The sequence below is a fragment of the Ursus arctos genome, unplaced genomic scaffold, assembly GCF_023065955.2.
Source record: "Ursus arctos isolate Adak ecotype North America unplaced genomic scaffold, UrsArc2.0 scaffold_28, whole genome shotgun sequence".
Classification (NCBI taxonomy): domain Eukaryota; kingdom Metazoa; phylum Chordata; class Mammalia; order Carnivora; family Ursidae; genus Ursus; species Ursus arctos.
This window is the reverse complement of record NW_026622963.1, coordinates 2,743,470-2,765,429: the sequence shown is the minus strand read 5'-3', so window position 1 is coordinate 2,765,429 and position 21,960 is coordinate 2,743,470. Positions and strand designations below refer to the sequence as shown.

The following is a 21,960-nucleotide window of genomic DNA, read 5'->3' as shown; positions in this document are numbered from 1 at the left end:
GAAATATGACCCCTGGAGCAGCGTTCAAACCTGGATGTGTATAAACATCTATATCTTTGTGTCTGAGCAAAATCAACTTCAAACTCATTGAAAAATATTCTATCTGGAAAATCCGCAATCTAGTTAATGCCCTTTTTCTTGAACTGAGCATATAATAAGGACAACTCATCATTTTCATATACAAATAAACATACTTCATCTTTTACCACCAAAGTCTGAAGAAACCACGACATTTAAAAAAGAATAAACACATAGTTTCTGCTTTTTAAATAACTAGGGGTGTTAAGAGGTTGGATGTATAATTCTAATATGCTGTTTTTATTCAGTCTTCATGTTCAAATCATAAATCCTTTCCCAGTGTTAAATGAAGCAAAACCGGTTTTTAGATATTTGTTCAAAAGGTGAACAACTGTTCTTCGTTTAGGTATAAGGCAAGCATTTTAGACTGATTTCAATCAGAAATCCTTTGGCAAATACAATGAGTATGGCTGGTAGTTATTCTAGTAATGTAAAAATAAAACAAGTTATTTCTGCTTTCATGAAATAAATCACTACAAGTACAATTTGCACCCATAATAAACAGTTTAAAATTTAAAAATAAAATACTTCCCACTCCCAAAAAAGTGTAGGCTTTTAAAACAATATATCTAAAAAAAATAATAATAATAATAAGCAAACCCAAAGCCAAGAATCTTAAATACCCACATACTGGGGACACTGCAGTTTACTGATCTGCAGTCAGATCTCTTGGCCAGGTGTTGAAGCAGAAATATAAAATAATGTCCCTGCATTCCTCACCAGTGAAGAGAATAGCAAATTAGTTCAAAAAGTCCTTTCTGACAACATAATGAATTCCTCCCCATCCCTTCCAACAAGGGACCTTTTCTAAAGGGGAAAAGACAAATGTGCCATACAGAAATAAATAAATAATGCACACCACTTACCTGCGGCCTCTTTGATGCTGCAGAGTCTGACAAGCCGTCTGCATGAAAAGAATGCCCTTCAACTCTGGGAACTCAAGGATCTCCAGGTAATCTTGAACAACTTTCCAGTCTGGGACCACGTAATGAGTCACATCACCAGACAAGAGTTTCCCATCTAAAACACAATTGAAAATGTAAGCCATTAGACAACAATGCGAACCTGGCTGGTTACTACGTCAATGTCAAGGGGCTCCACGCTGCAGAAGAACTTCCAGTCTTAACTACACCCTGAAGTTTTGAAAGCACACAACAAATCTACTTCCGTAGAGGCCCCAAGTTCAGGTAAATTCAGCATCTTCATTTGTTTTCATATACCAATTGTGCGAAGTCAAAGCTCAATGCGGTTTATGGTGTTGCTAGCGGTGCAGATGATGGCTGATTTTTTAAAAACGAGCAAATCTTCGGCACAACCTAAATATTTATTTCTGTTAACTCACTGGCCTACACTCACATTCAGGTGGGGTCCCCGGAAATATACATGTTACCCCCTTGTTTATGCCTAGCAATTTCAAGCGGGTTCTGAGTCAAGCTCGTGTTCACGCTCAGAAGTCTCCAGGGTCCGGAAAGGCGGAATCGACTGGAAAAGATGCTGAGCGCAAGCGAGGGCAGTGGTTAGGCCTTCCACCCAGCCCGCATCTCAGGGAGCTGCTTGGCCAAGCTGTGACCGAAATGCTCTCTTCAACCATAAACTGAGGATTCCAGATATCAAGGACCCCCGGGCTCCTCTCCCACCAGAGGGAAGACACCCAGTCATCTTCCTCATTAAATCGGCCACCCTTGCAGCTGAGAAACCAAGTGGGGGAAGGTCCAGCGCACAGCAGCTCCAAATCCAACTTCCCCGTGACCTTCCTGTGCAACGAGGGCCCAGACAATTCACAAATTTTAGGGCACACGGCTCTCTACCGGCCAAAAGTCTGAGGCATCTGGGCTGGCAGTGAAAACACGTGTGGGAAGTTAGAAGTGTCAAACGAGCAGCAGCAGGAGCTCCCCGCGGCGCGGGATGGCTCCCCACTTCTCGCAGTGGGGCCCGCAGCTCAGCACCCCCCATTTCACCACCACACGATCCCGCCAGGGTGCAGGAGAGGCAGGTTCCTGCGCCCGCGGGCCCCTCGCAAAGCCCCGCTCTCCGGCCTCTAGGCTGGAGGGGCGCCGGGCTCCGGGCCCTTCCGTTTGAGAGGGGGGCCGTCGGGAGGGCGGGTGTGGACAACCCCGGGAAGCCGCGCGCCACGGCCGTCGGGGCGCCTCTGGGGCCGCGGGCCTCTCGCTCCGCGCCCGCAGCTCCGCAGCCGGCCCGAGCTCCTGCCCGGGCGGGCGGAGGCCCCGCGGCCTCGGCCTCGGCGCGACCCCGCGCTCCGCCTCCAGCAGCGCCCTGGCGCCTCCCGGCGGACGCCCGGCCCGGCCCCGCCGCCCTCGCTCCCGCCGCGCCCGGCTCTCCGCGCTGCGGCCCGGCCCTGACCGTTGCGGCAGGCGGCGGGCTGCGGGCAGAGCGGGCTGTTGCACGGCACGCTGGGCCGCAGGTAGTGCTCCCGCACGATCCGCAGCGTCCGGCCCTGGAAGGTCCTCAGGAGCAGCACCTTCTCCCGCTTCTGCAGCATGCCGGCGGCGCTCGGCGGCTCCCGGCTCCGGGCCCCGGCCAGGCCCGCCCCAGCGAGCGGCCGGGAGGTGGCGGGCGCGGCGCGGCGCGGGCGGAAGCGAGGCCGCGGCTCCGGGCCCGCCCCCTCGGCCGGGCGGCCTGGTCTCCGCGCGCTCCTGGGCGCCCCCGGCAGCCGCCAGAGCGCCCCGAGGGGCACCGGCACCGCCCCAACGGCGGCTGAGAGCCGGAGGCGACCGCGGGAGGGATGCTCCAGCCCCGCCTGGTCTCTCCCCGGCCCACCATGGCCTGGGGGCAGGGGGAGGTGGAAACCGCCCAAGCGTCGTGGGGAGATCAGGATGTGTGCGGTCTGTGGAAGCAGAAGTCTGGTAAAGAAAGAGGAGGCCAACTCTGCAGGATTATTAGATTTTGTTCCTCCCCCCCCCCCCCGGGTCCTTATGGGCATGGGGGCCGCCGAGTGGGTAACTTTTAGTGTTTTCTGTTCCTCGCTCTGGCTTTCCTAAAAGAGCTAAAAGATTCAGCGAATAAGCCTGAAACCCTGCCAGGCCAGCATTTCTTTCTCCTTTAAAAAGTCGTGTTTATTTTTAATTTCATGTATTTTTAATCCATATAAAAATTCAAACAATGCAGATAAAATGAAAACCAATCCATTTCCTTGAGGTAAACACTATCTGTTCAATCTCAACTCTATGGCATTGGCGGCCTCTGGCAAAGGAACTTTCCTTTAAACTTGGAGACTCAGGCACGGTCTCTTCTGATCACACACGCTTCGTTGGAGAGAAGCCGCCGCTCTTCCAAGCATTCAGCAAGCATTCGTCTTGTGAGCTGTACCAGAAGCATTACATACAAGTGTCACATTTAATTTCCACAAGTCAATGGAGTCAAGCATTATTATCCCCATTTTACAGGCGATGAAACAGGATTAGGGAGGTTAAGTGGCCAAGGTTACCCAGTTATTAAGTGGTAGAATCAATATTCAAGCCAGAATCTGGCTGAATTCAAAGCAGGCTCTTACCTAATTACTGTGTTATTCACAGATGAATAAAATATTGCTCTGGCATCTAAGGACTTTATAGTCCACTCGTTGAGCTCTCGTTGAGGCAGCTCAACCAGCTGGCTGGGAACATCAGAGCTTTCTCTTTGTTAAAAAAAAAAAAATTCAAGTAAGTTTAAAGATCAAATTGGCTTTATTTAAGGATTTATGAATCATACAGCATCGCGTCTAGCAAACAGAAAAGGAGCACCGAAGAGCTGTGCAAAGTGGTAGGGCTTTTTAGGCAGAAGGGAAGTGGGAAAGGAAGTTTTTAACAGAGCGGATTGTTTCAGACAAGGTTACCTTCCTTTGGGGGAAGAGTTGGGGTCAGTCATGCGAAATACCTCGCTAGTGCTGATCAGATAATTCCAGATAGGCTGGCTAAGGTCCCATTCCGGGAGAGGCTGAAACTGCAGTCAAGTCTTGGTTTGCTGTCAGGGGGGCGATTTGAGGCCTATTGTCCCTTTCTTTTTTCCTCTCCCTCCTCTCAACTGAACCATGTGATCAAAATTGAAGGCATTAGCTGTACCTCTCAGCTACGGCTCCCGGAGTTCTCACAGCTTTTACTAATCCTCTGTGTGATTTTCACAGGTCAGGATGTTTTTGGCTGAATCTCTGTGGTATTTGCCTGTCAGGACTCCCGGTTCACCATTTTCTAGGTGGTCATTTTCTTCATTCTTTTCTTGGCTTTCCAGTCTTAGGGAGATCATTTGCTTGGTGGTTCATGGCTACACACCTGTGTTTAAAGCTTTTTTTTTTTTTTTTTTTTTAAGATTTTATTTATTTAAGAGACAGAGAGCGAGCGCAGGAACAGGGGAGAGGAGCAGAGCGAGAATCTCACTCCCCGCCAAGCAGGAGCCTGATGCGGGGCTCGGGTCCTGGGATCATGACCTGAGCCGAAGGCAGAGGCTTAACCGACTGAGCCACCCAGGCGCCCTGTGTTTAAAGCTTTTGAGGGAATATAGTGTGCCATGGAGACCACTGTGATGACTAAAAGCAGAATAATTCTCAGTGTTTGGAGTGCACTTTGGAGCCATGGTCCCCAAGACCCAACCCAATCAAAATCAGGTAAGTCAAAGAAAGACCCCCACTGAAGCAGTCATCTGTGTAAGCCAAGTGCACATACAGTGGTCTTATTATGCAATTGTTCAGACTTCTCCGGAAGTATTAATCCAGTACAATAGGTGGTGGTGACCACAGCACAGACACGTCCTTGCTCAGCCGAAAGATAATTGAGGGCTATCTTATTCTCCAGAACAACTTTGGCCACAGAGTCTGAGGATTTTTGTTGGGCAGCCGTTGTCTTAGCAGATTCTGCAGTATTTTCAAGAGTTAAAGACAGGTTCCTGATTAATACAATCAGGAGTTAAATTTCAAGAGTTAAAGATAGGTTCCTGATTAATAAATATATATTAAAACAATATATATTTATTCCTAGCCGAAGAAGTAGGGCCCTGGGCAAGGAAGCAAATCCTGAATCTCGAAAGTTTCTTGGAGGGTCCTTTCTAACGTGCCAGCGTAAATTCAGGGGGGCCGACTAGTGAGGTGGCTTTGTTTGGGAACACTTAGGGGCACAGTTAGGGAACCTCAGGGGTATTGCCCAGCTGTGTGTCAGCCATCCAGACGTTTAGAGACCCAAGGAGAATGAGAACCACCACAGACAAAGATACACCAGACCATTCTGGTTCCGGAGGTACCATCAATGGATTCACACACAGAGGTTGTTGTGTTTGCCGTTCAAGCCAGGACTCGGGTGGATTCTCAGTGTATTTGGGCAGTAAATCCAGCAGCTCATAGTTGTTGTTCTAATTACCTTGCAAAGATGGGTGCTGCTCGTGAGTTCTTTTTGTGATTGGGGGCAGATCTGAGTTAAATAATTATGAGAATGTTGGGGTGCCAATGTACGGAGATTTGCATAGGTATTTGTGTCAACTTCGGTAGGAACAGTTATAATTAGAGAAAGGTAAAAACAAGGCACTGGATCTGGCCATTAAGAGTTGAACTCAATAAGAGACTTCTAAGGGAGGGGGTGTGTCTATCGTGGTGGCACTGGGAATAGAAGGGAACTTGGTCACAGGAACGACCAGGGGGTTTCTAGCCTCAAGGACCAGGGGGTTTCTAGCCTTGGAGTTTTTGATGACAAATTCAATGATTTGAAAGGTTATCCGACTTATCAATGGTCTGGGAGATACAGATGATGGGATTATCATTCCAGGCCAATGCCAGAGTAAAGGAAAGAAAGAGAAGAAAGGATTTCACGTTTAAAGTATGAAGTCTTGGGGCACCTGGGTAGCACAGTTGGTTAATTGTCCGACTCTTGATTTTGGCTCAGGTCGTGATCTTAGGGTCGTGAGCTCGAGCTCCGGATCATGCTCCCGGCTCAGCATGGAGTCTGTTTAAGATTCTCTTTCTCCCTCTCCCTCTGCTGCTCCACCCCCACCCCCTCCCCCATCTGACTCTCTCTCAAATAAATAAATAAATAAATAAATCTTAATAAAAGTATGAAGTCTTGATCTGGCATCTTGGGTGGAAGCAGTCTACCAACTTGTCTCCCTCCATTTGATTTGGAGGTTTCCAGCGTCTGCATAGGACCAGGTGTCAGGTGGGGCCTTCTTTACCTGTGAGATGTGCAACCAAGGCTCAATGCCTTCTAGTTTCACAGCAGTGTCAGGAGCACTTGGTATGGTCCCTTCCAACCGGGTTCAAGAGCTGTCTTCTTCTGATGTCATTTCCAGAATACCCACTCAGCAGGCTCCAGACTGTGACCAACAGGACCCTTTGAACTAGGATCTGGGAAGCTTGCTTAACCTGTTGATGACAGGCTTTGGCATAAGACATTAAAGATTTACAGTAACTAGTCATACTAGCGTGAGAAAACAAGAGATCAGCGGACAGGTGTATACCCATAGACATTGGTTGCCTGGTGACTGTCTTATGCAGAGTGAGTTTGTTTCCCAAAGAGGGTCTGCAAATAGTCTGCAGGACCAGAGGCAATACTTTAGGCCAACAGAGTCCAATAGTTTCAGCAAGTTAAGATTTTTTTCAAAGATTCATTTATTTAGAGAGAGTGGTGAGGATGGGCAGAGGAAGAGGGAGAGAAAGTCTTAAGCAGTACAGAGCCTGATGCGGGGGCTTGATCTCATGACCCTGAGATCACAACCTGAGCCGAAACCAAGGATTGGACACAAACGACTGTACCACCCGGGTGCCCCAAGTTTAGAGATTTTAAGTTTGAGGATCCCATTCGTTCTCTCGACTTTGCCTGATGATTGAGGATGATAGGGACAGTGATAATTCCAAAACGTTTGTAAAGTTTTTGTTAAAGCTTGTAGATTTGCCCGCTGAAGTGGGCGCCTTGATCACTGGAGATTATGGAAGGTGTACCCCAGGTGTGAAACATGTTTTCCAGCAATTTCTTTGCCTCTGTGAGGGCATCGGCCCTGTGGCAGGGGGAGGCTCCATCCCATCTGGAAAACATACAGACAATAACAAGGACATATCGGTAACCCATACTAGGTGGCAGTTGAATGAGGTCCAGCTGTGGGTGATCAAGGGGTCCCCAGGGAATTTTGAGGCCTCTGGGAATAAACATAGTTTTTCCAGGATTATCAGCCTGACAGGTCAGGCATTGGTGGTAAATGGTTTTTGCCATTTTGTAGAAGTCTCTCCAGAATTATTTATTTATAATATGAATCACCTTAATTGCCCCATGGCGGGTAAAGGAGTGCAGAAACAGGGAATGGGCTATGTCAGGGAGTGGGGGAGAACCGAACGGCTCTCTTGGGTGCTTGTTTACCCAGTGTGGTCTCTGATACAGGAGCAGACGGTTGCCACGTTACAAGGAGGACATCAAGACGGCAAAAGTCGGGCAAGGAGAGGTCAGGGGCAGAACGGACTTCATCCACATCTGTCGCTCCTGCCTTCGCGTGAGAGGGAGCCGGGGCGTTTCCCTGATGCTTGGCTTCTGTCTCTTCGGCGTGAGCCTCAGTTTTGATGACAGCAGTTTCAGAAGATGAGAGAATAGCAGTAAGAAGTCATTTATTTGTTGTGCACTTTTGACTGGGGTCCCAGAGGATGTGAGAAAATCCGTTTGTTTCCATAACGTCTCCAAATCACGGCTGACCCCCAAGGCATACCGGTTATTAGCATAAATATTAACAACTCGTCCTTTTGATGATAGCTGGCATCTTCCAGTAAGGGCATGGAGCTCTGCCACATGGACTTAGCTTGTGGGAGGTTCTCTCTTTCAAGTAACTCCTATTGGATAGTAACAGTATAACCAGCTTGGAAAATCCCTTTCTCATTTTTGTAGTGTGACTCAGCACACAAAATTAGATCAGGATTAGTCAAAGTGGTGTCTTGTAAATCGGGATGCAGTGTCACGAAAGGGGACATTATTACCTCGCAGTCGTGGGGCTCACCTTCATCAGGCAGGGGTTGGAGAAGTGGAGGGATTAAGGACGTTGCAGCATTTAAGATGTAAATTAGGTGGTGAAAGCAGAAGGATCTCCGAGGAGGAGCTGCAGAGAAATACTGAGTCAATTCAGAGTTAAGAAGGCTTAGGGCCGCATGTCAAGTGTATAAATAGATGTCATTTCCTAAGGCTTCTACCAACTTTGTAGCTGGGGCTGTAGGCTTAAGGTGGTTGGGATAGGCAGGGGAAACTGAGTCAAGCTGTATGTAATCTGAGGCAGCAGGTCTGTGTTCATTGCCATGTTCTTGCACAAGCATTTCCCGGGCTTGTGTTTCTCTATCGTGCACTCTTAAGGGGAAAGGTTTTGAATAGTTAGGTGGCTCGAAGACACGCAGTTCTCGCAGCGCTTGTTTTCATCTTAGAAAAAGACCTTTCTCATGTTTATCCTCCCAAGGCGGGCATTCAGGGACTGAAATTTTAGTATGTTCATAGAGTGGGGAAGGCAATAGAGAAAAATTAGGAATCCGTAGTCTGCAATAGCCAACCACGCCTAGAAATACATTCACCTTAAAGAGTACGAGTAAAGGCGAATGGCTGTTAGGGACTTCAGAGTTGAGCAAAGGTTTACAACAGCGAGTCACCCCAAGTCAGGTAGAGCTTGCTACAAAAGGGTGTTCGGGCTTGGAAAAACTGAGAAACAGGGAATTACTGTCCTATGTGTGTGTTTAAGATTTTTATTTTTAAGTCATCTCTGCACCCAATATGGGGCTTGAACTCACAACCCCAAGATCAAGAGTCATATGCTCTCCTGATGGAACCAGCCATGGGCCCTGAATAGCTACCTTGTTAATAGCTCTCAAGTCCTGGACAGATCTCCGTCCTCCTCATTAGGTTTCTGGACCGGCAAGATGGGTATATTATAGGGGCCGGGACAAGGAATGATTAGGCCTTCTGTTGGCGTGAGGCTTTGTATGGCCTCAAACTTTAATGGAGAGTGAGGCCATTTGGGAAGACGTTTAGTTATGTCTATCTGAATTGTTATAGGCTCTGAATTTTTGTTCTCCCAATGTCAATACTAGAAGTAGTCCACAGACGGGGCGCCTGGGTGGCTCAGTCGGTTAATCATCCGAGCCATGATTTCGGTTCAGGTCATGATCTTGGGGTCGTGAGACTGAGCCCCACATTGGGCCCCGTGCTCAGTGTGGAGTCGGCTTGAGATTCCCTCTGTCCCTCCCCCCACTCATACTCTCTCTCTCTCTGTCTCTAAAATAAATAAAATCTTTAAAAAAAAAAGTAGCCCACAGATTTTTGGGCACCTTGATTAAACCAGGGGACTTTGTTGAAATTCTTCCTCTTCTATGTCACGGACATTGTAGGGAACAGAAAAGATCAGGTTCAGGTTGGTCAGGAAATTCTAAGGTGAGGTCTCCATTGGAGGCAAAATGTATTATCCCTTTTAATTTAGAAAGGAGATCTCTACCTAATAGGTTAGCTGGGGCTGTATCACACAGCAAAAAGGGATGTTTTTCAGTGAAAGGTCACAGAGTCATTTGTACTGCTTGAGACAGAAACTCTCTCTGAATTTTATGAGATAACCTTCCCATGGAAACCTTCTTTTCACTCTGAGGGATTTGTTGTCCTATGAGAGTGGAGGTTAAAACAGAAAGTGGAGCTCCAGAAGCTACCAGAATTTGGCAAGATTTCCCATTAATTTTAATTTTAGTTTCCCATAGGCTGTTTAAGGGGGTTACCGGTCACAGTTTACTGGAGGGTCCCTCGGAGTCCCATCTATTCTGGGCAGGGATCATATGGGGGCCTCCTTCGGGGACAGATATGAAGGCATTTGAGTTGATGTGGAAGAATTTGTACTGGGCCTTGGAGGACAATCTCTTTCCCAGGGTCCCACTTGATTACAACTGAGACATTGGTTTCTGGGCTAGTGTTTTGACAGCGGACCCCCAGGAAGGTGTAATGCTGGAGGCCCAGGTATCGTCTTAAGCCTCTGGCCTTGGAACTGTTGTAGCTGTAAGGCCAGTAGTTCCGTGAACTTTTTATGGTCTTGCTTCAAAGTCCTTTCAAAGTGCTCAGCTGTGGTCATGACATCAGTCCAACTGGTGGCGTCCCATCCTGTTTTCTGCCTTTTTATCAATCCACTAATCTCAAGAGATAATCCATTTATAAACAGGGCAGCTGGAGCAGGTCGGTGACCTAGTTTACCGTATGGAGCCTGGAGGCCGTAGGAAGAGAGCATCCACGGTGGGTTTTAAAGTCTGTCACAGGTTCATTTTTCTTTTGTTTGCATGTTTGAATAATAAACCGATCGATGTGGCCAGGGAAGACTCTAGGAATGGCTTTTTTTTTTTTTTTAGGATGTATTATTATTATTATTATTTTGAGAGAGAGAGATGGGGGAGGGGCAGAGGGAGACTCCCAAGCCGGCTCCACGCCCAGCACAGAGCCTGATGCTGGCCTGATCTCAGGACCCTGAGATCACAACCCGAGTTGAAATCGAGTTGGACACTCAACCATCTGAGCCACCCAGGCACCCCCAGGTTTTTTATTATTTTTTTCTACTTTTTATTGTTTTTAAGTAATCTCTACACCCAACGTGGGACTCCAACTTACAAGCCTGAGATCAAGAATCTCGTGCTCCCACCTGAGCCAGCCAGGCACCCCTAGGAATGGCTTTTAAAAGATCGGCTGCTACGTCGCAAGCATTGCAAGCTTTTTCTGGTCCATGAGGGGAACATATTGAAGACTGAGGATCTCGAATATCATCCTTGGGGTTTCGCCATTTTGCTTCCTGAATCCATTTTTGGGTTTCCTCGGGTCCTACCAACATGCATACAAGCTCATAAAGATGTGGCCGCCTGGGTCATAGGCCCCAAGAATGACTAAATTTTTCAGAAACCATTTGGGGATCCTCCCTAGGGTTAGGAAATTTCTTTAACTATGGCTCTTAGTTGGCCCTTTGACCAAGGAGTGAGAGATACCTAAGGAGGGTTGCCGGCAGTCTCGGTTGGCTTTATCTTAAAGGGGAATTGTTTAATAGTCTCTTCAGAGCGGAAAGGCAATTCAGTTAGAATTAGTAGAACACGAGTGCTCAGCTAAATGAGGGTAGAAGGGGGCAGTAGGAGTCACGTCTGTCTTATTTTTTAAGATACCTCGTGTCTTTAATTTTTCATTCGCCTTTTCCGATGAATTTTTTAATGAAGCAATTTTGAAATCTTGAGGACTTTTGAAAGCTTCTACATACCAGTTAAAATAGGCATCCCGTTCTGTTTGTTTAATTCAGGAACCCCGGCTTTCAAGTGCACTTCTTAGATGAAGGATCTTGTCTAATTGGAACAGTCCCCATAATGGCCATGTAATTCTAGTTTGTTTTTAGTGAGATTTTGCCATTTTTGTAGATATCCACGGCTTCCATGAATATAGTTCTTAGATGTAAAATAAATAGGTGTGCTGGAAGATGGGTGTATTTCAACTTCCTGGAATTTAAAGACCCATTCTTCTCCTTCTCCTCCTCCTCTTTCTTCCTCCTCTTTCTTCCTCCTCTTCCTCCTCTTCCTCCTCTTCCTTCCTCCTCTTCCTCCTCTTTCTTCCTCCTCTTCCTCCTCTTTCTTCCTCCTCCTCCTCCTTCCTCCTCTTCCTCCTCCCCTTCTTCTTCTTCTCCTTCTCCTCGTCCTCTTCCACCTTCCTTTTGCTAAGTTTTAGGTCTCTAGGAACAAAGCCAGTACCTAAGAGGGATGTGCTGCTGGGTGGGAAGTTGTGCAGTGTTATACAGCGTACCTTCCTTGCATAGAGATTTTCTTGAGGTTGGTGGGTAATCTAGCGTCAATATAACTCATTCCACGACCAACTTATCTTAACACAAGAGTCTTTGGGTTAGCTGGCAAGCGCTCTAATAACTTTTAAGTGCTCAACCCATGCCCACCACATTTATGGCTTTTTGGTTTCTGAGGTCCCTGTTAGCAATAACCTTTATTTAGACAAACGTGTGCACTGAAACACACCAGCACTACCCAAGAGGTGTTACTGTGGACTTACCAACAGAGTAATTACCAACCTGTAACTGGATACTGGGGAAAGGACTAAAAGGACTAAAACAGCAAACCCCCCCCCCCCAAAAAAAAATGAGGACTGCGGACTGGACTGGGTTTCCAAAAAGGGGAATCGCAGACTGGAACGCCAATAAGGTTGGGAGCTCCATGCAAAGACAGTAGAGCTCAGAACTGAAAGGAACTTACCCACAGCCCTTAAAAACAGCGAGAAAGAGAACTCAAAAGGGTTTGTGGGTATCATGCTTGTGTTTCTTTGTCCCCAAAGTCGTTCAAAGTCTCTTTTGATCCCACTGATGCCACCAAATCTATTAAAAAATGAAATTTGACTGAGTAAATTATCAAATTAGCTTTATTCAATGACTTATGAATTGGGCAGCATCCCATAGAGCAAATAGAAACTAGCTCTGAGGGGCGCCTGGGTGGCTCAGTTGGTTAAGCATCTGCCTTTGGCTCAGGTCATGATTTCAGAGTCCCAGGATTGAGCCCTGCATTGGGCTCCCTGCTCAGCAGAGAGCCTGCTTCTCCCTCTCCCTCTTGTGCTCCCCCTGCTTGTGCTCTCTCTCTGTCAAATGAACAAATAAAATCAGAAAGAAAGAAAGAAAGAGAGAAAGAAAGAAAGAAAGAAGGAAAGAAAGAAAGAAAAGAAAGAAAGACTCTGAGAAGTATAAAATGGAGGGGCTTTTTAGGCAGAAAAGGGTGGAAGATGGAAGTTTCTAACAGAGAGTAGACTGTCTCAGGCAAGGTTACCTTCCTTTGGGAGAAGAGGAGGGGGTGTCTCATGCAGATCGCCTCACTAGTGCTGATCAGGTGACTCCAGATTGACTGGTTACAGGTCACGTTCCCGGGACAGGCTGAGACTGTAGTTGGATCTTGATTTGCTGTCATGGGGGCAAGTGACTCCATGTTGGGCCTGTGGTTGGTTGGTTGGTTTTAATGCCATTATGCTGAAGTGAGCTGAGCTAGGGCGTCTTGTTGGATCGCTGAGTTTACTCTAGGGAATATATCAAAACAAGTCACTCATCATATTTTTATGTCAAGTTATCTGCAGTGTGGGATGATGTAAGATCAAAATGGCACTGCATGATTTAGGAAGACATTACAGGGCTGGTCCACAGGCCAGAGCACCAGGAGGGCTCACAGGCAGCCAGTAGTGGAGGGGCGCCTCTGTAATTCAGGAGGTCAGTTCTAGACATCCCAGAGGACGGGCAAGCAGCCACATTTGTGCCCGACATACACATGCTTCAGACAGCTTCCTCCTCCTCCTCCTTCCTCCTCTTCCTCCTCCCCTTCTTCTTCTCCTTCTCCTCGTCCTCCTCCACCTTCCTTTTGCTAAGTTTTAGGTCTCTAGGAACCAAGCCAGTACCTAAGAGGGATGTGCTGCTGGGTGGGAAGTTGTGCAGTGTTATACAGCGTACCTTCCTTGCATAGAGATTTTCTTGAGGTTGGTGGGTAATCTAGCGTCAATATAACTCATTCCACGACCAACTTATCCTAACACAAGAGTCTTTGGGTTCCCTCCAAAGTTCTCCCTACTTCCGATTCTATGTCCTTAACATCTCTCTTTAGCATTTTGTTGCCTTAACTTCCTCTAGGGACTCCTGGGTGACTTAGTCGATTAAGTGTCTGCCTTTGGCTTTGGTCATGATCCCAGGGTCCTGGGATCAAGTCCCACATTGGGCTCCTTGCTCAGCGGGGAGCCTGCGTCTCCCTCTGCCTGCCGCTCCCCCTGCTTGTGCTCTCTCTCTCTCTCTCTCTGACAAATAAATAAATAAAATATTTGAAAAAAATAAACTTCCTCTAAATTGGGACTAGTGATCTTTTAAGGAAGAGAGTGTATCTGGGGCACTCTTGAAAGTTGATTTTATCAATATTTAAAATAATGCAAGGCCCATAAAGCACTTCCTTTGCTTGCATTGAGGCAATAATATACAAATTGTGTTCTTAAAAGCATGATCCCTTTATTCTTAGAACTGATCTAAAATGGACAAGAATGACTTTTTGTTGATTTGTTCACAGACCATCCGATGCCTCTTGCCTGAAAAAAGATTTCTATGTCAGTCGGAATAAATATGTTATGCTGTAGTAATATACCAACTTCACAATTCCCAATGATTTAAAACAACCCAAGATATTACATGAGTGCCAAGAGGCTCCACTCTGTTGCCCTCCTGGCCCCAGGCTGATGACACCAGTCCTCTCCAGAATATTGTTTGCTGTTCATTGGCAAAGAGAAAAGAGCCCTCTAGACAGCCCTACACGAGCAATTAAAAACTCAGTCCAGAAGTGATGCATGTCCTTTCTGCCTGTTGGCCGGACCTAGTCACATGACCACATCCTCAACAATGTGGGTGGAGGCCGTGGGAGTGAGGGATGCAGGGTGGAGAGGTAGGGGATTGGAGGGGGTGAGAAGGCGGGGGGAGTGCATTCCTACCTGGTACCTTGAAGGCAGGGCACTGAAACCCTTTGGTGGGCAGCATCAGTGACTACCCGAGTGCCCCCAGCTCGGACCGCTTGGGCCTAATTCAGCCTGCTCTGCCATCACCTTCACCCTGTGCCAGTGACTCCTCCAGCTCCTCCCACACCAGTCCCGGCTTGGGCATTCTACCACTTACCTCTTTCTTACATCCTTACTTTCCTTCCCAGTAGCCAATGAGCCAAGCTCACCTCCCCACATCATCTTTAATCCTTATCACAGCCCTTCAAGGTAAATATGTCATTTCTTATAGAGAGACTGGCTCTCTGTTCACCAAATCCATATCCTCTTTTCCTCCGGGCACACAGATGAACCACATTTCCCAGCCTCCTTCGCAAATAGATAGGTATGACCACAGAGTGTAACGGCACCATTTCCAGGCCTAGCCCATAAAAACCCCCTGAACACTCCTCTCTCCTGTCCCACCAGCCCGATGCCAAAGCCCGGGAGAGCTTGGGAGCCAGCCCTGAAGACAGAAGATGTTTCCTATCCCACCAGCTTGGATCCTGTACGGACTGTACGGAGCAGAGCCCTGCCTCTCCAATGCAGGCACATCCGCAGGGCACTCTGGTAAGGGAGCAATGAACTTCCGTTATTGCAGCTAGCATTACCCTCACACCCTCCAACCTTACCAAGGAGATTAAGAGACTTGCCGAAGAGCTGCCTATTTGTTTAAAAAAACCTCCCAGTGGACATTAAACACCCTGGTGAAGCTGCTCGAGGATTCCACTGCAGTTATGAATTATACACTCCTGTAGGAGGTGTGAGAGCAGCAGTGGTCTTTGGGGCTCTGGCTGGGTCTGGGCTATGGTGCCACAGCCGTGCCAGCCCGGGAAGGATGCTCGGCGCTTGCTTCTCTCTTCTGTTTTCCCTTTCCTTGTCAATCCAAGTGCTGATGGACAGCCTGGTGCCCAGATAGCAGAACACTGTACAGCTTTCAGCGCTCTGTCGCTGATGGAAATCTCTGCTTGTGGCTCGGTTTCCCTGGCGCATGACTGCGGTCTTCTTCAAGCTGAGCCCAGCGTGCTAACACTGCAGGCGCTGGCAGTATTTGCAGGCCTTTTTGCAGATGCGCTCCGGGAGTGCAGACCTCAGCAACCACTGGATTATAATCAAAAGGGCTCATCAAAAGGTTAGCCTGGAGAGGGTGGGGCATCTTTACAAAGGGCTAAGGGAATAGGGAGGTTAAATGTATAAAAGAAATTCTGGAAGGTGACCTCCAAAGGTCAGTGGATTCCCGAAATAGGCTTTGAAATATTCTGTCTTTATTTATTTAAAATTAAAATAGCACAACATGCTTGTTGCAACAGTCCACCAGTTCTGAAGTATGCCAAGTGAAAACAGGGAAGGTCCGTTTGCATTCGAAGTCTACTCCTCCCAAGTAATATGCCACTGTTGGTAGTTGGTATGCATCCTGGAAATGTTTGTTTGTTTATTTATTTATTTATGAGATTTATTTATTTATTTTAGGGAGGAGGGGGAGAGGGAGAAAGTGAATCTTTTTTTTTTTTTAAGTTTTATTTATTTATTTATTTATTTGAGAGGGAGACAGAGCACGAGGAGGGGAGGGGCAGAAGGAGAGGGAGAAGCAGACTCCCCGCCGGAGCAGGGAGCATGATGTGGGACTCAATCCCAGGACCCTGAGATCATGACCCGAGCCTAAGGCAGCTGCTTAACCAACTGAGCCACCCAGGGGCCCGAGAAATGAATCTTAAGCAGGCTCCGTGCCTAGCATGGAGCCCAACACGGTGGGCAGGGGGCAGTGCTCCATCTATGTCACAACCCTGAGATCATGACCTGAGCCAAAACCCAGAGTTGGATGCTTAACCGAATGCGCCACCCAGGCGCCCCTATTTATTTAAGTAATCTCTATACCCAACGTGGGGCTCGAACTAGCAACCTCGAGATCAAGAGTCACATGCTCTACCCACTGAGCCAGGCAGGCGCCTCTAGAAGTCTTTAAATATAACCCAACCTTTGCAACTTCTTGAAGAGCTGTCAATCTATGCAATATCAGCTAATTACAGCTAATGTTTCTCAGACTTTTCCTGGGTGCCAGGCTCCTCTCAAGGCACTTTTCCTGTTCCTTCATTTAATCGGGTGGGGGAGGGGGGAAGGCCTTGACTGTGATCCTGTTATCAGCTGCATGTTATAAGGGAGGACCCTGAAGTACAGGAGGGTTGAGTAATTGCCCCAGGCTGCACACTCAATAAATGGTAAAGGCGGACTTGGAACCCAAGTGGTTGGGCTACCTGGCCCAAGCAGTAATAACTCAGCCATGCCACTTTTCAGCTAGGAAATGGGGAGAGTTACAGAATGCGGTACATTCCATATAGTGGACCATGGATGAACCCAATTATTTTAGGTTTAGGGAATTGAAAACAGGGACATGCAAATATTGACCCTACTGCTTTCCTATCTTCCTGGAGCCTTAGCGGTTTCAGCTATAAAATATGGCTAGCAGGACAGATGTTTCTGGGTATTGGTATTAATGAGTCGACGATTCTAGAGGGTCATGGAAGTGTCTAAAATTATCTCATTTATCTGAAGAATCAGCTTACTTTCATTTGTGCTCCGACTCAGCAGAAGAGTCATTGGAGGACGAACGGCTGCGGAGATGACTCTGCTGCTTGTATTAGGGATAATCCAATTCCCTGTATGTTAAAGGCTGTTAATCTTTGATTTTCACTTTTCCCAGCAGATACAATGGCTCCCTTTTGGCTTTCAGAACACCCTGTGACTCCCCATAATCCACTTTGCAATAATTGCTCTAAAGTGTTCTGCTTTACTCTTTCTAATTTTTTAAAGAGAAAATTATTTTGTACTTATTAGAATTTATATCTCAGCAAGATTTTTACTGTGCTGTTAACTTACCGACAATTTTGTTCTTCTACCACTAAGGGGCGCTGTTTCATTGACTTTTTTTTTTTTTTTTTTTGGTGTTGGGGCCTGGAGTGGATGGTGCTCCAGCTAAAGTCCCTTCTGTGTTGGTATCTGAGTAGTTGAAATTTGGCCTTTCACGCATTACCATTAAAATGCATCCAATTATTCGAGACAAAAAATAAACAAACAAGAAACCTTAGTATTAAACAATACCTTTATTCAAGGAGCTCAAAGGTCCCGATGCTCCGAAAATTAATTAGAAACTAAGCTTCATTGATTAATACAGAAAAGAAAAAGAAAATCCATTATGTCTTGAAGCGGACTAGAAAAAAAATTCGGTTATATGGATAGCCGTTTATAATTCAAAAATAGAAACATTACCATTTGTCATTTATTTCTGTTTTGAATTGATGCTATTTGATGAAATTGAATTTTCATCCATCTTGTAAGATTATTCTTGCCAGTGGAATACCAGTCATCGTATATAGTTATTTCATTGGATGAATGTACTACAAGGACTTCTGTTTATTTTACTGTTTTGTTCCTGCATATGTTTGAATTTGTCTTTGATCCTTGCAAGGATGGACTTTGAATTCTAAAGCCTTCTCATTGCAATAGAAAGGTTGTGGAAAAATGGAAAAGAGAATAAGAAGTACTTAGCAATGACCCTAGCCTCCAGGAAGCCTTCCAGGTTTGGGATAAGTATAAACAAAGGGTTAAATCTTTCAATTTAACCTTTATTATTTAATAAAGAAAAAGCATAGGAAACTACATGTTTGCATCTGGTTCTAAAGGAAGAAGCATGAGGGCTATAAGTTAAAATTGCATTTATGCTTAAGTTCCTTTACATTTTAGACCAGAGCAAGCTCGCTCTAGCTGCTTGTGTTCGATTTCCATTGCCATCTAACAAATTAACCACAAACTTGGCAACTGAAAAAAAAACCACTCATTTATTATCTCGCAGTTTCTGCAGGTCAGAAGCCTGGGCTTGGCTGAATTAGGTTCTCTGCTCAGGGTCTCACAAGACCGACCTCAAGGTGCCAGCTGGGCCGATTCCTTTCTGGAGCTGGGCGTGGGGGGGGGGGAGTGGTCTTCGTTCAAGCTCACGGGGTCGTTGGCAGAATTCAGGTGCCTACAGTTGGAGGGCTGGGGCTGCTCTGAGCTCCCAGAGGCCCGTGCAGCTCCTGGCCACGTGGCCTCTGCATATGCCCTCTCACACTTTCAATCTTCTCACCGGAAGGACTCAGTCCCTTTAAGGGCTCACCTGTTCTGTTAGGTCCAACCTGAGGATAATCTTTTACTTTAAGGTCAGCTGATTCGGGAACTTAATTGCCTCTGCAAAACCCCTTCACAGCAGCATCTAGATTCGTGTTTGACTAACGTGGGGAAGGTGCGTGTGCACCAGGGCACAGCAGCCTGGGGGGGCATCTTGGAATGCTGCCTGCCCGACTTAGTCCGTCAGGCTGCTACAGCGAAACACTACAGACCCAGTGACTTATAAACAATAGAAATTTCTTTCTGACAGTTCTGGAGGCTGGAAGTCTGAGATCAGGGAGCCAGCATGATCCGCTGAGGCCCCTCTTCGGGGTTGCAGACTTCTCCTTGTAGCTTCATAGGGAGGAAGGGGGTAGTGAGCGCTCTGGGGCCTCTTTTCTAAGGCCTTCACCCCATTCATGAGGGCCCTACCCTCATGGTTTGAGCACCTGCCAAAGCACCCCCTACCACCAAGACCATCACCCTTGGGGATCAGGATTTCGACATATGAGTTTTGGAAGGCCACAAACATTCAGACCTTAGCATTACTGTAATGATTTATTATAAACATTTGAACACAATAAATTATATTTTAAACTATGGTATTAAGTATCTGAGAGCAGCATAGATGATGTTCTTAAAAAAGAAGAGAACCAAGACTGTCATCCAGAAGCTATACAAAAATTAACGAGATCATGAGATAATGCAATGCCTTGGTTAGTTCGAGCTAAGGTGGGAAAAACTGCACCAATACAAACCCACATTCTATCAGTCTTAAGTAGCCCTTATTTACCCTGGGCCCAGAATTCACTGGGGAATCACCGCAAGGAGGCGGAGTCCAGCCCCTTCTGCTAACACAGGGTCCACTTGGAGAGGGCGGTGCGTCTGAGGGGCTGTGTGGCTAAGAACCATCTTCTTTGATGTCCCCCTTTGCTCCTACCTAAGAGGAGTGATGCTGTACCCCCCCAGATGAAGATCCTCTCTTAAAACTCCACTGTGACAAGTGGTAGAGGCTCTGGCATTTTTTTGAAGATTTGAATTTTAAATGAAAATGTCATCATCATGGGCGTCCTTCATTGTGCGGCTAGCTGCCGTCCTCAAACCCGGGAGGGTGGAGGCGGCCAGTATTTGCCGCCTTGCTTCTGTGTAGAATTGTGATGGGGTCAGAGCTGTGATTAAGGAAGCTTCTCTGATCGCAGTGTTTGGATGGGGGAAAGCAGGAGGGTTTTCTTTTCTTTTCCTTTTTTTTTCTGTTAAATATGGCATTTTAAGAGATATCATTAAAAAATATTCTCTGCCCAGGAGAGAAAAGGCTTGGATCTTCAATATCTTTCACTGGAACTATAAGGCTCTTGTTCCGTTTACCATTTTAGCCTTCAAGGCCTTATCTTTTCTGGCTTGGAGAACTGAAGACGTTTTGATCCTCTTCCAGTTCTACAATGTTCTTTAATCAGCTTGAGGCATCACTGTTGATCAGAGAAAAGCACTTCCTCCCTCCCTGAAGCGAGCAGCACCTGCCAATCCCCCCATCCAGAGGCAAGAGAGAGGGGCTGTTCTTTGAGCCCACAGAGCACTGTTATTTCAAATGTACATGAAACCATAGAAAATAACCTAAAACCCATTGCCTCATTAATAGATGCAGAGCATAGTGGCATTTCTAGACTTAAATGCAAGGCCGTGGACCCCCCTATCCACCAAACATATTTGTTGGTTTATGGCTAGTGTGATATTTGTGATATTGAAAACATGATGTCTCATTTCCACTGGCATTCAATTCATCATCTTAGTGAAAATGTAACAGGGATAAATAACTAAACAGGAGGTAGAAGCGTATTATTAGTCATATTGTTGATTACGACTGAGCAGACTGTTACAAACCACACTTTCCTCTTTCAGGCTACTTGTTTTAAGCTTTCTTCAATTTTAGAAGGATAGGAGAGATACATACACGCATATATAGGAGAGAGAAATCACATACGCGACCTGACATCACAGGTATGTAAAATCAGTTATGATAGTCTGGGTTCGCTGCGGTAACAAATACCCTCCAATCTCAGTGGTTTAGAATGACAAGGGTTTATTTCTTGTTCACACCGTATGCCCCTCTGCTCTGCGTTGTCCTTACCAAGAGACCTAGGCTGATGGAGGTTCCCTGTAGTGCTTCTGCAGTCGCTTGGCAGGGGAAAAGGAATCCGACACATTGTGTGCTCGGTCTTCAAGTTTCCGGTTGAAAACGATGCAAGTCACTTCTGCTAACGTATCACTAGCCCACACAAGTCACTTGGTCGTACTCGATTCCAGTGGCAAGAGATAGAGAGCCAGAATGGGACGAATGACAGACAGACAGACACACGCATATACACTTTTTAAGGTGAAGATTGTGAAGGAGGGAAATAAATTCTAAGATAGCCAAGTGAGGAGGGTCCCCTTGGATTTATCACTGTAATATTGGTACATCAATAAGTTTGGAATCGGTGAAACCCATGACATAGGTGATGTTCATAGAATATATTGCCGTCCCTGGTAAGTCAGATCTTTATGCGCAGACAGGAAAGTATCCCCAAGAAGTACTGAACTTGAAAAAGAGCAAGTAGCCAAATACCACGATCTCATTTATTTTAAAAGACACAGAAATATATAAATGTTTGTGTGTGTGTGCTTGTGTGTGCGTGTGTATGTGTGTTAAGTGCATAGAAAAGACCTAGAAGGGTTGTTCCCAAACAGTTACTGTTCACGGGGAATACAGAGGGATTTGTGTGGCGTGTCGGAGACTATCGCCCTTTTCACTTTACATAATCCTGCATTGTCTGAATTAATTACATCCATTTATTCATGTATTACTTGTTGTATTAGTTTCCTAGGGCTGTCTTAACAAATTACCACACACTTGGCAAAACAGAAATGTACTCTTTCACAAGCCTGGAGGCCAGCAGTCCGAAATCTGTCAAAACCATACTCCCTCTGAAGGCCCTCGGCAGGATCCGTTCCTCGCCTCTTCCAGCTGCTGGTGGCTATTGGCATTCCTTGACTTGTGGCCACGTCGCTCCAATCGCTGCCTCCACGATCTCATTGCTTCCTCCTCTTCTGTGTGTCTCCTCTGTGCGTCTCTCATAAGGACGTTTGTCACTGGATTGAAGAGCCACCTGCCCAGAATGATCTCATCTCAAGATCCTTAAGACTCTTTTTCCAAATAAGGTCACGTGCCCCGGTTCCAGAGACTAGGACGGGGACATAGTCTTTTGGGGGAAGGGGGAGAGCATCACTCAGT

The 21,960-nt window shown here is 46.5% G+C and overlaps 1 protein-coding gene and 1 long non-coding RNA gene across 3 annotated transcripts in view; one reads left to right on the top strand and one right to left on the bottom strand.

The window, feature by feature from the left end:
• Nucleotides 1-2,658, bottom strand: part of DIS3L (DIS3 like exosome 3'-5' exoribonuclease) — a 31,833-nt gene extending 29,175 nt beyond the window's left edge. Inside the window, exons 1-2 of one of the 2 annotated variants that reach the window (XM_048222139.2) lie at nt 2,440-2,658; nt 945-1,098 (exon numbers count right to left, since the gene is read on the bottom strand). In XM_048222139.2, the coding sequence (XP_048078096.1) occupies nt 945-1,098; nt 2,440-2,578 (293 nt within the window). In that variant the 5' untranslated portion in view covers nt 2,579-2,658. Of the gene's footprint in view, nt 1-944; nt 1,099-1,886; nt 2,096-2,439 lie in introns of those variants that run through there. The other variant, XM_026478350.4, reaches the window with a different exon arrangement.
• Nucleotides 2,659-2,746: 88 nt separating this feature from the next.
• LOC113240882 (uncharacterized) overlaps nt 2,747-21,960 on the top strand; it is a 32,072-nt gene continuing 12,858 nt past the window's right edge. Inside the window, exons 1-4 of the long non-coding RNA XR_006411946.3 lie at nt 2,747-4,266; nt 4,381-4,675; nt 7,425-7,633; nt 14,985-15,125. This is a non-coding gene — a long non-coding RNA (uncharacterized LOC113240882). The remainder of the gene's footprint in view (nt 4,267-4,380; nt 4,676-7,424; nt 7,634-14,984; nt 15,126-21,960) is intronic.